This window comes from Dryobates pubescens, chromosome 6 (genome assembly GCF_014839835.1).
Source record: "Dryobates pubescens isolate bDryPub1 chromosome 6, bDryPub1.pri, whole genome shotgun sequence".
In the NCBI taxonomy this organism is placed as follows: domain Eukaryota; kingdom Metazoa; phylum Chordata; class Aves; order Piciformes; family Picidae; genus Dryobates; species Dryobates pubescens.
Genome location: NC_071617.1, coordinates 36,482,261 through 36,497,715, shown reverse-complemented (window position 1 = coordinate 36,497,715; position 15,455 = coordinate 36,482,261). Strand labels below are relative to the sequence as shown.

The following is a 15,455-nucleotide window of genomic DNA, read 5'->3' as shown; positions in this document are numbered from 1 at the left end:
GCAGGCTTGTAGAAGCAGGCTTGCTGGCTTTCTGTTCCTGTGAAACCTCCTCTGACCAAACTGGAAACTTAGTGGCAGAGCCTCAAATTAATGCTGTGCAGAGGCAAAATGAGGGAAAACTGAGCGGTTTCTGTTAATGTATCGGCTCTGTGCCGAGCTCCAGACTTCTGCTACTTGTCCTGTGGAGAGTTAATGCACTTCATCGATCCTTGCTAGTCCTGGTCTAGTTCAAGATCATGACCATACGTGCTTCTGAGTGCTGCAGCCAGTATCGGGGGAACTATTTTGAGTTGGCAGTATTCAAACCCTTTGAACAACAAACTGTGTGGACTAGGCCCGCGCGGCCGGCACCGAGTGGAGGTCAGGAACTGCCTTAGCTGCCAGGCTGTGGCCTGAAAACAGCGCCGGGGAGAAGGTCGGGTAACAGAAGGCTGTCTAGGGGGTCGTCATTCGGGTTTAATCCACGCCCGAAGGGTGGACGGTGTTACAGAGCGACTCGTTTCCGGCCCCGAGTAGATTATTTTGCCGAAGGGGTGCATCGGAAAAGGGACAACTGTACTGCCTGCAGCTTCACTTCCTACTGTCGCCTGCCCAACATGGCGCAGTTACAGCTGTTGGCGCGCAGTGGGCGTTCCGGCAGAGATTGCTGCTCTGTCCCCTCCAGCTTCGCTCGGCGACCTGGCGATGAGGGAAGCTCGGCGCCCCACACGTGAGGGCGGCGGGGTACACGCAGACCCGCGGCGCTCGGGCGGGTATTTACGGTATGGGGGCGCGAAAGCGGCCGTTACGGTAGCGGCGGGGGGACGGCGCGAGGGGAATTAGGGGGGTGGGGGGGGGGAAGGAGGGACTACGTGCGCGGGGGCGGGGCGAGCTGTGCTGCGTGCTCGGCCCCGCGAGGCGCGTCTCCCTCGCGAGCTCGGTGAAAGGATTTGGCGCCAGGCGGGTCCGCTCTGCAGCTGCCGCAGCCGCACGAACCAGCCGCGCCACCCACCCACCGCCTCCCGCCGGGGCCTCGACCTAGAGCCGCCGCTGCCCGCCCCAGCCCAGAGCCGCCCGCGCGCCGCCCAAGGGATCGAGCCGCCGCCGCCATGAGCTGCTCGCCCGTGAACGTGAAGAAGCTGAAGGTGTCGGAGCTGAAGGAAGAGCTGAAAAAGCGGCGCCTTTCCGACAAGGGCCTTAAGGCCGAGCTCATGGAGCGGCTCCAGGCCGCGTTAGACCAGGAGGAGGCTGGTGGGGGAGGCCCCGCTAGCAGCGCAATTGAGCCTGGCAACGGCAGCATGGAGGGGGAGGCAGCCGAGAGCGGCGGGGGCGCCTCGCAGCTCCACCAAGGGGGAGGCCTCGACCAGGCCGCGGCCTCCACCGCGGAGGACGACGACGAGGAAGGGCTGGAGGCCGCCGATGGCGACGCCATGGAGCTGGGCGAGGAGAACGGCGAGCGGGCGGGGGCCGGGGGCGGCCCGATGGAAGAGGAGGCGGGCGGCGAGGAGGAGGAAGAGGAGGAGGAGGAGGATGAGAACGGAGACGACCAGGGTTTCCAAGAGGGGGAGGACGAGCTCGCCGACGAGGAGGAGGCAGCGGCTGGGGACGCCAACGGGCACGGGGAGCAGCAGCCGCCCCAGCAGCAGCAGCCCCCACCGCTCCTTCAGCCGCGCGGTGCTGCCAAGGAAGCCCCTGGCAAAACCTCTGGCGGCGCCTCGGGGCCCCAGGTGGCGTCTCCCTCTGGCCCAGGAGGCCCCGCCAAGCAGCAGCAGCAGCAGAAGAAAGCGGAAGGTGGCGGTGGCGGCGGCCGCCCCGGGGCTCAGGCTACTGGGGGTGAGTGTGCGCAATGGGAATGGGGGGGGGGGGTGTGTGTATCGAGAAAGCCCGTTAATCCGTCGCGTGCACCCCCCTCTCCCCCCCCGCCGGAACACCCCCCCCCAGAGAGAGAGAGAGAGAGGGTTTGAGGGGGGAAAGCAGCGGCCTGGAGGGCGGTTTCCGGGGCGCGCGCGGGAGCAGGCGTGATGGCGGCGCCTCTTCCGCGGGGAGGGGGAGCGGGGTCCCGCCGCGCGGCACCGCGTGCTCCGCTCCAGGCGCTGCGCCGGGCCCTGCGCCACCGGCGGGGGTGGGGCGAGGGTCCCGTGTGGGGCCACTGCACGGGGCTGGCGAAGGAGGAGGGGCTGTTGCGCGGGGCAGGGCGAGGAAGGGGCCGGTGCGCTGGGCCGCGCGGGGGAAGACGGGGGGGGGGGGGGGGGAAGGACTGGCTGGGGGGGGAGGGGTGATGGCGGAGAGGCCACTGGGGCGCGCTGTATTGTGCTGCGAGGCGCTGAGCGGCGTGACGTCACGTCCGGTCTGGTGGCTGCACGGGATGGCGCTGGGAAGGCCTGGTACAATGGAGGCGGGAGGAGGCGGAATCCCTTCCCTTCAGGCAGGCGGGTGGCCCCACGCGGGGCTCTCTACCGGGCCGCCACGCACGGCCTGCCGAGAGGAGGCGCAGTCGTGCGGAGCGCTCTGTGTCCTTGGGAGAAGCCGGGAGTTGCCTGCTGGCGCGGGGGGAGTGATATGGGTCTGGCCTTGCGGGAGTTAGGGTTTTAATTCTGTCCTGATTTTTTTTTTTTTTTTTTTTTTTTTTTTTTTTTTTTTTTTTTTTTTTTTTTTTTTTTTTTTTTCCTCTGTTCTTTTCTTCCCCTTCCTGCGTATCGCTTGGGAGTAGCCTGGCTTTTCTGTGGGGATCTTAATATGGAGGACTATACCAGCTGCTGCTGTATGGCCACATCTGTCACACATCAGAGATGATTTAACAGACAAATTTTGAGTTCTCTGAGAAAATTTGAGATGTGGGGTTTTGTCATAGAACAAAATAAGATCCTTTTTTAGAATTATGACTACTTTTCACTTGGTGTAGACTCTTATAGTGTAGAACTTTATTGCTCAGCACCTTAATTTGGATAAAAATAAATCATTGATTCTATTACAGGAGATGCTAAAACAGAACAAAAACCTGGTGAGAAAAAGAGGGGAGTGAAGAGACCACGTGAAGACCATGGCCGTGGATATTTTGAATACATTGAGGAAAACAAGTACAGCAGGTAAATACCTTGATGCCATACAGTGTTTTGTGAATGAGAAGTGATTGTAAAGTACAGATATGTTTATTTTGTTGCTTTATTTTCTTTTGTCTTGTTCAGGGCCAAGTCCCCTCAGCCTCCTGTTGAAGAAGAAGATGAACATTTTGATGACACAGTGGTTTGTCTTGATACTTGTAAGTAAACATGCTTTCCTTTACTCTGGAAATATGTGATGTTACGCTTTTAATCTTAAGAACATACTTTCAGAAGTTTAGGATTAATACACTTGTTGGCATGTTACCAACATCAAAATAATTTAAAATTGTATTTATACCTCATTTCATTACAGAAAAGGGCAGAAGAGTGGAGAATTTTTTAAAAAATATTCAAACACTAATCTTGAAGGGAAACCAAGCTGGCCAAGTATAGAGTGAGCAGTAAGACCCCTAGAAACAGCTTGAGAATGTGATTATTTAGCACACTGAAATTTCTGAAATCGTAAGTTTAGGATTCAATAGTGTAGGTGATTACAGTCAGCCAATTTGTGAAGTGAGCTTCCTGCATAACTTGTTGAGGCTCAGCTCTATTCACATACCAACATGGCTTTTTTTTTTAAAAGTTAGGGTTTTGTGATGTAGAGTGGCTGAGGCAAAATTAGCATTTGTATTTCTAAAGGTAAGTATAAAAACTTAGTATAGCATTAGAAAACTTCAATGATGCTCAGATTTCTTTTCTCAAAGTGCCATGGAAAGAAAGCTTAAAATTTTCATTACCTGCCATATTTGCTGGCATATTTAAAGGTGTGTGTTTACCCCTGAGAAGTCTTTTTAAGTGGAAGGAGATACTAGATTACAGTCATGTAAATCACTGAATACACCATCCTGGACACTTCGGTAATTAAATCTCAAGTTTCTAGCTGCTAATGGTGTGAGTAGCCACCTTTGAAGATTCTGATGTTTCCCAAGAACAGTAGCTATATTTTTATTTCTTTCTAGTAGACTGTTTGGAGATCAGAATCAAATATAGATTTAAGACTGAATTGTGTAACAGCTTGGCACCCTCTTTTCTGGACCATAATAATCCAGAGGTGTAAGAGGTTTAGCACTCAAGTGCTTTTGATTACCTGTATCTTACAAGGAAGCTGTTACTTCAATTTCTGCTCTCAGTTGTTGTGGGAAAGTAATCTACAGAGAGGGGTTTCATCCATATGATTCATAGCTGGTTTTCACATAAGTGGAAGTACTAATAAGAATACGCTTGGATCACAAACATAGTGGCAGCTGGGGGTGGCCGTATGCAAACTAGGCCTCATGCATGAGATCTATCAGCAATACAGGGAAGAATGCATTTTACTGTACTCTGCCAGCATGCAGGTTTTACACCAGGGCAGAAAAACTCCCTGCTTGCTCATTTTGCACCCTTTATTTTTAACCATCAGATTGATTTGTAGTCTCTTCTGTGGGTTCTTTTTTTGGGGAAAATCATATTTTGTGTCCTGTACACCCTGGTACCATTTCATGTGGTCTTTTTGAAGCCAACTAGAAGATTAGTTTGAAATTTCATGGTATGCCACTCTGAAGATACCTGTAAAACAAAGGCTTCACTTAAGTTCTTGGACTGATAGGTTACTTCATTGTGCAGGTTTTGTTAGAGTGAGATAGGTTCTTTACCACATTCTGCATGCCCAGTCTATCTGCACTTTATTTTAATGGGCTTACTCTAATTTGGCTTGTTAATTGACTATAGTAACCAAAGAGGATTCTACTTTCAGCACTTAAAAATGCTTGTGTTCTTGTTGTCAGCTTCCATTAGGTTTGGACATGAGGGGTAAGAAAAATCTTTACATTAAAAAGTGTATCTAGATAATAATTGAAAGAACACAAAGCTGATTCAGTTGCCCTCTGTGTTGATGGAAATAGGTAACCAACAAAAAAAGGCTCGATGAGATGAGGTGCAGTTTTTGAAGCAGATGGAAATAAATAGAGGGAATTTTGTGACAGAAATTAAGATGACACTTTAAAAATGACTCTTGTTAGCTAGGTTTTTCTAAGATTATTTGGCTGAGTTTCAGACTGCAGCTTCACCTAGGCATGTGTTCAGTTGCTTCTGTGAAAGATGCTGAGCTCTTCCTGGCAGTTGGTCTTGAAAATCACCTTTGAAATCTGAAGTTACCTTTGATGCAGAAAACTGGACAGCTGTACCTCATTTTGTGAAAAGAGTAAAGAGAGTCATTTTGTGTTGACAGATAACTGTGACCTGCATTTTAAAATCTCAAGAGACCGATTTAGTGCTTCCTCTCTGACCATGGAAAGCTTTGCTTTCCTTTGGGCTGGGGGGAGAGCCTCCTATGGAGTTTCTAAAGGCAAAGTCTGCTTTGAAATGAAGGTGAGTTAAACTAATGTTTTATGGGAGGTTGTCTTGCACGCTTAAATACAATGTTTATACTTGTCAGGTATTACAGACACAACTGAAACTAATTCAGGTGAACAGGACTTTCAGAAGGCTTTCTCTTAAGAGCCTGTGAAATGGTTCTTGATAAAAGATGTCTCAATTTGAAAAACCGCATTTTTTACTTCTAAGAACTTCTATGTAACAACCAGAACAAAGTCAATTTGAGTTTGCCCCGCGTGCAACTTCTGGTCTTGTTCTTGACTCAGTACTTTTATTTGACACATCACACATCAGCACTTGAAGAATTTTGATACCTGCTAATCAGAATTTTGCTTCTGCTTTATGAAGGTTACAAATCATCCACATTGGTTTTGTCTTTTTGAAGGGGTTATATATCCCGGCAGTCTGTTTTACTCTTCTTTCATCCTGTCAATTTGACCTGCTCTATGTAGGAATTTAGGCTAGATGACCTCCAGAGGTCCCTTCCAACCTGAATAATTTGGGATTGTTTATGCAGTGAAAGTGAGTATTTAGTAGGTACTTGAATTTTGAGAGCAGGAGTTTGCTGAAGGGTAAGAATGGCAAAGAGCAATTAGCCTTGTATTAATTTGTGCAACCTTTTGATGAAAGAAAAACAGGTGTCACAAAGCTTGAGTTCTAAAAATTTTCTTTTTCCTCTTAATGTCTTTAAAGGTTTTTTGTTGTTTGTTTTGTTTTCCTGTAAATACTGTTTTCATTCGCTAGTACTTGCAAATCTGACCACTACCTTGTAGGGGGCAGAGGTCCCATTCTCCTTGCTCTTTCACAGAGTTGATTTTGTCTGTTACCTACAACTTTGGAAGGCTGATGAAGTGAAATTGATGGCAGTATTTATTGCCCTATTCACTTTCAAATCAATTTCACCTCAGTCACCTGTCTTAAATAGTTGTGGAAACTAGTATGCCTGATGCATTTTTCACTTTAATTTCATGAAGCTTGTGAAAGTAGTTAGAAAATAGCTGGTTGCCTACAGAGTCCAATACCTTTAGGTGGGCTTGATTTGTTTGGTGTTTTGTTTTGTTGGGGTTTTTTGTTTGTTTGTTTGTGGTTTTTTAATTTAGTTAGTTTTAATCTGGTTATGTTGTTTGGAAGCTGGCAGTTTGTCCAGGAAGTCTGCTTACTGTGGAAGGGAATGAGTGTAGTACTTTTCTTGTCTATATAAAGCATTTTTTAATCCATTACCACATTTTAATGGCAAAATAGTTTACTGTTGATCCCAACTTCATGTCAGCTATTAAAAAAAAAAGTATACATCTTTGATTTTAATAGAGGATTTTGGCCACTGAGAAGGGCCTGCTATGTAGTCTTAACAGTGCTCTGAAGGTTTACAGTGTCTTAAACTTCATTGCCAAGTCACTGATTTGTAGTTCCTTCCACATACTTACGCATGCTTTATTTTTGAAAAAGGCAATTAGTCAAAAAAGATCTAAAGGTTCCAGATGTTACCTTAGTGTTTCTAGTTTGTTAGTGTCTAATATTGCATACCTTCTAACAATTTTAAAACAGGTTACAGAAAAGATTCCTGTTAAACATCTCTATACAAAAGACATTGACATACATGAAGTACGAGTGGGCTGGTCTCTGAACACAAGCGGAATGTTGCTTGGTAAGACTTAAGCATTTCTTTACTTTCATATTGATTGTATATGTGGTTGAAGTCTTAAGGCAGTTTTTCTAAGCATATGGGAAAAGTTCAGTGATGTTAATGCTGAAAAACTTGAATCATTCACTGGATGTGGTGTAAGGAAGTGCATTACTGACACAAAATAAAGTCGTTAAGTATTCAGGCCTCTGTAAGGAACACATGATTTGAGAGTTCATTCTTTCAGTGTTTAAATATGCATTGTGGAGCACATTCTTTAAGACCAGACAAGATAATGGATTTCTCCTTTGGTTGTAGTGTCATAAACAGGAAGAGGGGGATTTCCAACTGTGGGGTTTTTTGTTTGTTTTCTTTGGGGGTTGGGGGGTGGAGTTTGTTTGTTTAAGGGTGTGGTATGGTATAACATATAACCAGTGAAGATAAATTCCTGGGTAACTACATAACTGTTGTTTTTTTCACTTGTGGGGGTAAGAATCTTAATTTCTGAAAGCAGCAGGTAGGAAGATTTAAAAAAAAAACAAAAACAAAAAAACAACCCACACAATTTCATTAGACATACAAGAACCGGCCATAATGGTCTTTATAACTGATACCTGCTGCTGAGACCTATTGTTGTGGAAAATGCGTATGAATTGGTGTATTATGTTATCAGTAGCAGCTTTCTAGTTAAGTATTTAAGTTCCACTTGAGTCTCTGTTTGACACTTCCTGTTAGCTTGTTCCTTGCAGCTTCATCCTCAGCTGTCGCACAGGTTGAATGTCTGCTAAGCTCCCTTTAAAATGGGGAGGGGTAAGTGCTACTGGAGACTAAATTCAGAAAGCCTTTCTGACTTAACTGCATTACAGGTATACTGGTGCATAATCAGGTCTTCAGAGTTTAAAAATACTTGCTCATGTCTTTATCTGGCAGTTCAGCTTTATGTCAACACAAACCTGGAACCAGGAGCATATGGCTTTTAATACTGGGATGGGGAAAACACTGCTGTTCTATCTCAAGGGAGATTGTATTTCTGAACACAGGAGGTAGCTCTAGCTCTGGGGGTCACTGCCTGTTCTGTCATTAATAAAAACATTCTGAATAACAGTTTACTGTTAATAGCTGTAAAGCATTAAATTGTGGTTTTTAAATGCTGGGTTAAAATGCCTATTTTTAGTAAGTTTAAATTATTTCTTCAGGTGAAGAAGAATTTTCTTACGGGTATTCTCTAAAAGGAATAAAGACATGCAATTGTGAGACTGAAGACTTTGGTGAGAAGTTTGATGAAAATGATGTGATTGGATGTTTTGCTGTAAGTTTTCACTTCTATTTTCTTTTGAGGAAAAACTTCATTGAATTTTTAGACTGCCTTGATGTGAGAAGCAGTAAACAGAAAAATGAGCAAGGCAGATTGTTTGACATAGGGAGGAGGCAAAGCACATGCTTTCAACAGTGACTGCTGTCAACATGTTAAGATTTCATATTCACAGATGAGTGTCTTTAAAACAGATCTTGAATGAGATGGTCATTGCCAATAACTCATTTTAAAACTTTGAAATAGTTCCTTTATGATAGAACAATGTTAGGAAATGGAGTAAATGTAGCCAATATAGTGAAATGACTAATAAAACTTTATAGAGCCAGGTGAGTAATTTTGTCCAAACTAATGCTTTGTCTGAAAACCAGAATTTTGATGGTGATGAAGTGGAACTCTCATATTCCAAGAACGGACAAGAGCTTGGTGTTGCATTCAAAATCAGTAAGGAAGTTCTTGATGGGCGGCCACTCTTCCCACATGTTCTCTGCCATAACTGTGCAGTTGAGTTCAACTTTGGTCAGAAGGAGGAACCTTATTTTCCTGTACCTGAGGAGTACACCTTCATTCAGAAGGTCCCCCTGGATGATAGGGTCCGAGGACCAAAAGGACCTGAGCAAAAGAAGGATTGTGAGGTAAGCCTTGTGTTGATAATCTTAAGAGTTGTTGAGATAGATGAACAGAAGTGACAGAGTTTAAGTAGATTATACAACTCTGTCCATTTTGTTTGGAGACACTAATACTTGATATCCTTGACTCTTATCTCTGCACGCACACCCTCAGTTTCCATTAAGCTTGCTGGTCTAAGTTGCATATTAAATTAAATCTTTGAACTAGTATTTCAAGTATAGAACCTGTCGTCATAGGTGGTGATGATGATTGGCTTGCCTGGAGCTGGCAAGACTACTTGGGTTACCAAACATGCAGCAGCAAATCCTGGGAAATACAACATTCTTGGGACAAATACTATTATGGACAAAATGATGGTAAGTGATAATATGATATTTGTTTATGTGTTAGAGAATTGTTCTAAATTCATGGTCTAAAGAAATGAGCTACTGGTTAGCTAGAAACAAAGATTTTTGCCTTGCTGAGCTGTTAACTCATCCATGGCACAACAGGATTCTGAAGGTTTTTGTGCACTCTATAATAAATAGTCAACTGTTGTTGACTATTTGTATTTCTTTTTATATCCCTGTACTTCGAACATTTAGCTTCAACAATGTGATAAGTATAGCTTAGATTCTTCTGAAGTGATTCATCTACAGTCTTGAGGAAACTCTGTGTCTTATGGAGGGTTTGGGAATTTCAGTTTTGAGTTTGTAACAATGGCCTTGAATTTGAACCGTCCTTGAAGTGAAAGCATTTAGCAAAGAAATGTCAGCCACTGGCATTGAGGGCCACTCTAATTCTGGGAAATCTCTCTGTAGGTTGCAGGTTTTAAGCGGCAGATGGCAGACACTGGAAAACTTAACACGCTGTTGCAGAGAGCTCCACAGTGTCTTGGAAAGTTCATTGAGATTGCAGCTCGCAAGAAGCGGAATTTCATTTTGGATCAGGTAGAAACTTCAGTGAAAAATGGTTAAGGCAATTTGTTATAGGGTATAGTGTAGTGATTAAATGGGATTAAAGTTACAATGTAATAGCAGTTGTTTCACTTAGTACTCACTCATGGGACACAAAGTTGAGATATTACTGCAAATGCTTGCTGAACGTCTCTGGATTTATGGGATGTGGGAGGAATAGTGTTTTTAACACGTGGATATGAACTCGTAACTTTGCATTATGCAGCATCTTTATGTCCAGTTATTTGTAAACTTCGTTGCAAGCTCTTGTAGAGGTGAAGTCTATACACCATAAGTTGACTTCCTTAACTCTTACAATGACAGCTACGTGTAGTAAGTTACTGCATTTTTTTCAGACAAATGTGTCTGCAGCTGCGCAGAGGAGAAAAATGTGCCTGTTTGCAGGCTTCCAGCGCAAAGCAGTTGTTGTTTGCCCAAAAGATGAAGACTACAAGCAAAGAACACAAAAGAAGGCAGAGGTGGAGGGAAAAGATCTTCCAGAGCATGCAGTTCTCAAAATGAAAGGCATGGAACATAATCCTATACTGTGTTTTAGGATGCTGAGTATCTGTTTAAAGGATTAAGTAAACGTGAAGTCTGAAAAATCACTTTATCTTAAACAGTTGTACTTAAGCAAAACTGGAAGACTATTGTAACTTGTAGGACAACACTATAATGTGTTCCCTCTGCTGCAGTCCTTAACACTACTCAGTTATGCTGATACGCTTCATGCAGATGCACAAAGCTGTCTTGGCATAAAGTGCCCTATATAAGTGATATATTTGGCAGAAACTGATATTCTGAGTGGAGGCTTATAAAAGAAAAAAGATATAGGCAGAATGTTTTCAAGGTTTGGAACAGTACTGGCAACTCCATGAAGACCTGTTTATTCCTTTGTCACTGTACATTTCTTAAATGTTCAAACTATGTAATTTTGTCCTTATGCTGAGGGAATGCAGGGAGTGGGAGGAAGAATGGGTGAAGGATGGTTAAAATTAAAGCTTTGATTGTAGCTGAGTGTAGATGCTGAATACTCAGTGTTTTTGCAATTATAGGGAACTTCACACTGCCAGAGGTAGCAGAATGTTTCGATGAAATAATCTATGTAGAGTTGCAAAAAGAAGAAGCTCAAAAGCTTTTGGAACAGTATAAAGAAGAAAGTAAGAAATCTCTTCCGCCAGAAAAGAAACAGAATACTGGCTCAAAGAAGAACAAGAAGAGCAATAAAAATCAGTTTAATAGGGGTCAGAGAGGACGTGGAGGATTCAACATGCGTGGCAATTTCAGAGGAGGAGGTAATCCTGGAAATAAGCCTGTACATTTTGGAGGTTGCAGCTGCTGTCTGGAGCAAAAATGTTGCAGTACTTACAGTTATGTAGTGGGAACCCTGATTTCTGATTTAATAAGTTTATTGCATTACTGCAAAATTAACTGTCCAGCTTCAAAAGTGAGCTTTTGACTTTAAAAAAAGTCAAAAGCATGGATTAAATTGTGCCTGTGGTTTGAGGTGCAGGTTTGAGTTTGTGTTAGGCTTGGTGCTGTTCACTTCAGTACTAGACTGTATTGGGGGTAGGGGGAGTGGCTACTCCATTGTTAAAGTTCCATTTTTCACTAACTAATTTGATTTAATCTCTGCATTGACAATTTTGCACCCAATTTGGATACTCACTTTTATACCACTGCTATTTCAACCTATCGTCTTCACTTAGTAGAAATCCTTAAGACCTAACAATTACCTGAAGTAACTCTCTCCCTGCAGTCCCTGGCAATCGTGGTGGATACAACAGGAGGGGAGGCAACATGCCTCAGCGAGGTGGTGGAGGCGGCGGCGGTGGTGGCAGCAGTGGTGCAATTGGCTACCCGTATCCTCGTGGCCCTGTCTTTCCCAGCAGAGGTGGCTACTCGAACAGAGGAAACTATAACAGAGGAGGAATGCCCAACAGGGGAAACTATAACCAGGTGATGCTTTTATGGGGATTTATTAGTTGAATTACAGTACTTTGGATGTTGTTTGAAAGGTTTGGTGTCTGTGAGTAACAACAAATTCGGTTGTGATATTACACTAATCCTATGCTAAAGGCCTAGCTTTCTAGTTCAGTGTATGTGCCCAGGGGTCTGAATGTTGCCTAAAAAGATTCTGATGTGAGGGTTGCAACAGGACCGTACCTTGTGTCTGTTGAAGATTAACAGTTTTAGGGAGTATGTGAAGTCTTGCTTGTTTGGTTTTGTTGGGTTTTTTTTCCCACTTTTTTCTGCAAATCATAGTAATTGTTGTTTGACTTTAGGGTCAAGTTGCATCTTTAAGCAAGCATTTAGGGAACTTATGGAAATAGCTCTGGAGAGTATATTTGTTTTGGTGTCTGGTAACAGACACAAGAAGAGTAAAGACATACTAGCCTAGGTCTTAATTGATGGACTATTACTGGAAGTATTTGAAAACATAATTTAGATTACTGAAGAGCCAGCAGATGGAGCCCAAGCTAGCAAACATGGTTCAGGCTTGTCTAATACTGACAAACAGGAGAAATGTCACATTTTATTTACTAGTTTCAGTGTCCTTCTTTTGTATTGTAACTTTCACTTGAAGTTCTGTCGACTAGTGTTTCCCTTTTCAGTTATGTGATCCATATCCTTTTGTCTGATCGGGTAACACATCCTTGTAGCAACTACAACCTTTCCAAACTAAAAATAGGCAGCCTCTTATATCTTCAGTTGTCCTGGTGCAGTTGGGCAGCTGGAAATAGTTTGAGTCAAAATGGATTAGCCAGCTTTTCAGACCACTGGCAACAACAGTTTGAGCTGGCTTATTCCAAGGTTCTTGCACCATGTTTTAAGCAGCAGTTGCCTGGAGGAGGGGTCAGCTTTTGGTGGTGTAGTGTATTTCAGAGAGGGATATTTTGGGTTTTTTTTTTCTTACCTAGGCCTGATACATTGTATTTGGAGGATTCTATGTGGTATGTGATGGTGGTAGTAGTACGCTTCTTGAAAAATCCATATGGACGTAACTAAAATGTTGTCCTCTTGCAGAACTTCAGAGGAAGGGGAAATAATCGTGGCTACAAAAACCAATCTCAGGGCTACAACCAGTGGCAGCAGGGTGTAAGTAGTCATAACTTCTACCTTTTCTCTGATTGCTAACTTGAATGTTTCAAAGTGCTGTCTTAAAGACTTAGGTGTGTAATCAAAACCAGATAACAGAATCTTCTAATGCGAAGGTAGTACCACTATAAATAGTTTTCTGTGCAAAACTTAATTTGGCTTGATGGCCTTGATATATCAGATATCAGTTATGGCTTATTGGTCTTAATGGTATGTAGTATTTGGCTTCACGTTACTACTGTGAAGTGAACCTTTAACTGCCTTCAGTAGTTTAGGAACTTGCTGCTATTAGAGAGGGCTTTTAATCTTTTCAGGGTGCAAGAGAGCTCATGTCTTGTTTCTGTAAGAAATGTGATTGCAGGTTAATTTTAACTATTTATCCATTTATTGCAGCAATTCTGGGGTCAGAAGCCATGGAGTCAGCATTATCACCAAGGATATTATTGAATACCCAAATAAATGAACTGATACATATTTCTCCAAAACCTTCACAAGAAGTCGACTGTTTTCTTTAGTAGGCTAACTTTTTAAACATTCCACAAGAGGAAGTGCCTGCGGGTTCCTTTTTTAGAAGCTTTGTGGGTTGATTTTTTTTTTCCTTTTCTTTTTTTTGTACATTTTTAATTGCAGTTTTAAAGTGGTTCGTAAGAGAACCTCAGCATTGTGCACGATAAGAGAATGTGTCAGTATTTCAGGGTTCTACATTTTATCTGTAAAATGTGACTTTTTTTTTACCACAAAAAAAGTAAAACTTTGCTTTGTACCTGGTGTCTTTTTATTAAAGAATTTTCTCCTTTTTCCCTATCCCCCAATTTCTAAGAAACAGTCGTGAGTCATGTCACAATACAATAGAAATGTTAGCAACCAGATTCATATAGAGGCTCCTTAATAGCCCTCATGAATACCATGAGATTATGTAAAGCTCCATATTACACTCCATTCTCTCTATGAAGCTTCTGGGTGGAAAAGGGGAGGAGGGGGAGTTAAAAGTTTCTGGCAATAACTAGGACTTTTTTGTAACGTTTGAACTCAATAAGATGTTGGGGGGCAAAGAGGAAACCTGGGGCTAAATAGTGAAGGTGGAGTGTATGTAGAAGCTCTTAAAAGTTGTAAAACTTGGTTGCATTATTTGTGGAGGCTCAAACTTGTGAAGGTACAACACCATAATTTCTTTTCCATTTGTTCTGCATTTTGATTCTGAAAAGAAGCTGGCTTTGCCCATTTCTTATTAAACAAAACTTGTTGTAAATCCAGTTGTCTAATGGGATCTATATGAAGTTAGCTGTGTGTCTGTATAACTCTCCCCACAAAATACTGTATACCTAGTGTACTTGTAGTAGTTACTCCACCATTTTGTAAGCTAATGAAACTGTGAGTCACCCATTTTATATCTAATTTTTAATCATGTCAATTCTCAAATGGGTGTATCTCCTTAGCCTGCTGATTCCTTTTCTCTTTAAAGAAAGTGGGTGGAGAAGTTTAGACGTTTGTTTGCAATAAAATAAATTCATTTTACTCTTGTTCTGGGATTGTTGCCATCAAGGTCTAAAATCCCTTTCAGGCTATAAAGAGGAAGAGAATGTACGGAAGTGATTATGTTGGACAGTTTTAAACTCATTACTGTGTACATGCTGAAATACTTGTGTTTCTTTAAACTGGTGGTTGCTCTGTTAGCGATCTATCACATGTATAATCTCACAATTTACCATGGTTATGTACAGAGCAAAAGTCTTGAGTTACGTTTGCATCATGTAAATCCACTTAACCTATTTATTGTAAAATAAACATTAGGGAAGGAGTAGAGGAAGAAATGATAGGGAATAGGACCAGGAGGGCTGTCACAGAGAATGAATCCTGGAGTTGAGCAGACAGCTTCAATTTATTTCAACTGCTATTTTGTTCAGATTAATGCTTTTGTAAAATTGTAGTGGCAATGTTAGCTGCTAATTTCCTTGCATTTTGATACTGTAAGATGGGAGAGACATAACTGTTCTAAATTGAACCCTGGTATACATGTGCAAACACATGTCACTGCCAGCATCTGGCGGTTGGAGCTTGCATGCCGAGTTCCTCAGGGCAGTGCACAGACTAGCAGAGGCTCAGCAGCAGCAGCCTAGACCTAGCATCAGTGTAGTGTGCTTGGAACTTTAATGTTAGTCAATTTTTAATAGTCTTCAGAAGTAAAGGTAAAGTTGTGTTGCTCTTCTAGCCTTTATAGCAGGTGACATTGCATATTGACATTAAACATTAACAGCACCACTTCCTTGTTATAATACTGCTTTAACCCATCCCTTTCCTTTGAGAAAAATGTAAATTGTCTTTAAAGAAACACTATATAATGAACTAGAAATGTGGGGAGTCTGACCCCAAATCTGTTTTGCTGAAATGGAATTTTCTTTAGACTTGCAAAAACAGCTTAGTGT

General features: G+C 42.7%; 1 protein-coding gene across 1 annotated transcript; it reads left to right on the top strand.

Moving 5' to 3' along the window:
• The first annotated feature begins 873 nt into the window (after window positions 1-873).
• HNRNPU (heterogeneous nuclear ribonucleoprotein U) lies at window positions 874-14,285 on the top strand. The gene is made up of 14 exons (XM_054162330.1): window positions 874-1,812; window positions 2,954-3,065; window positions 3,165-3,238; window positions 5,290-5,429; window positions 6,981-7,080; window positions 8,253-8,365; window positions 8,740-9,003; window positions 9,235-9,354; window positions 9,799-9,927; window positions 10,290-10,458; window positions 10,989-11,228; window positions 11,693-11,892; window positions 12,961-13,032; window positions 13,426-14,285. The coding sequence occupies exons 1-14, from the start codon at window positions 1,089-1,091 to the stop codon at window positions 13,477-13,479; spliced, it is 2,511 nt and encodes an 836-aa protein (XP_054018305.1). The 5' UTR covers window positions 874-1,088; the 3' UTR covers window positions 13,480-14,285.
• The last annotated feature ends 1,170 nt before the right edge of the window (window positions 14,286-15,455 follow it).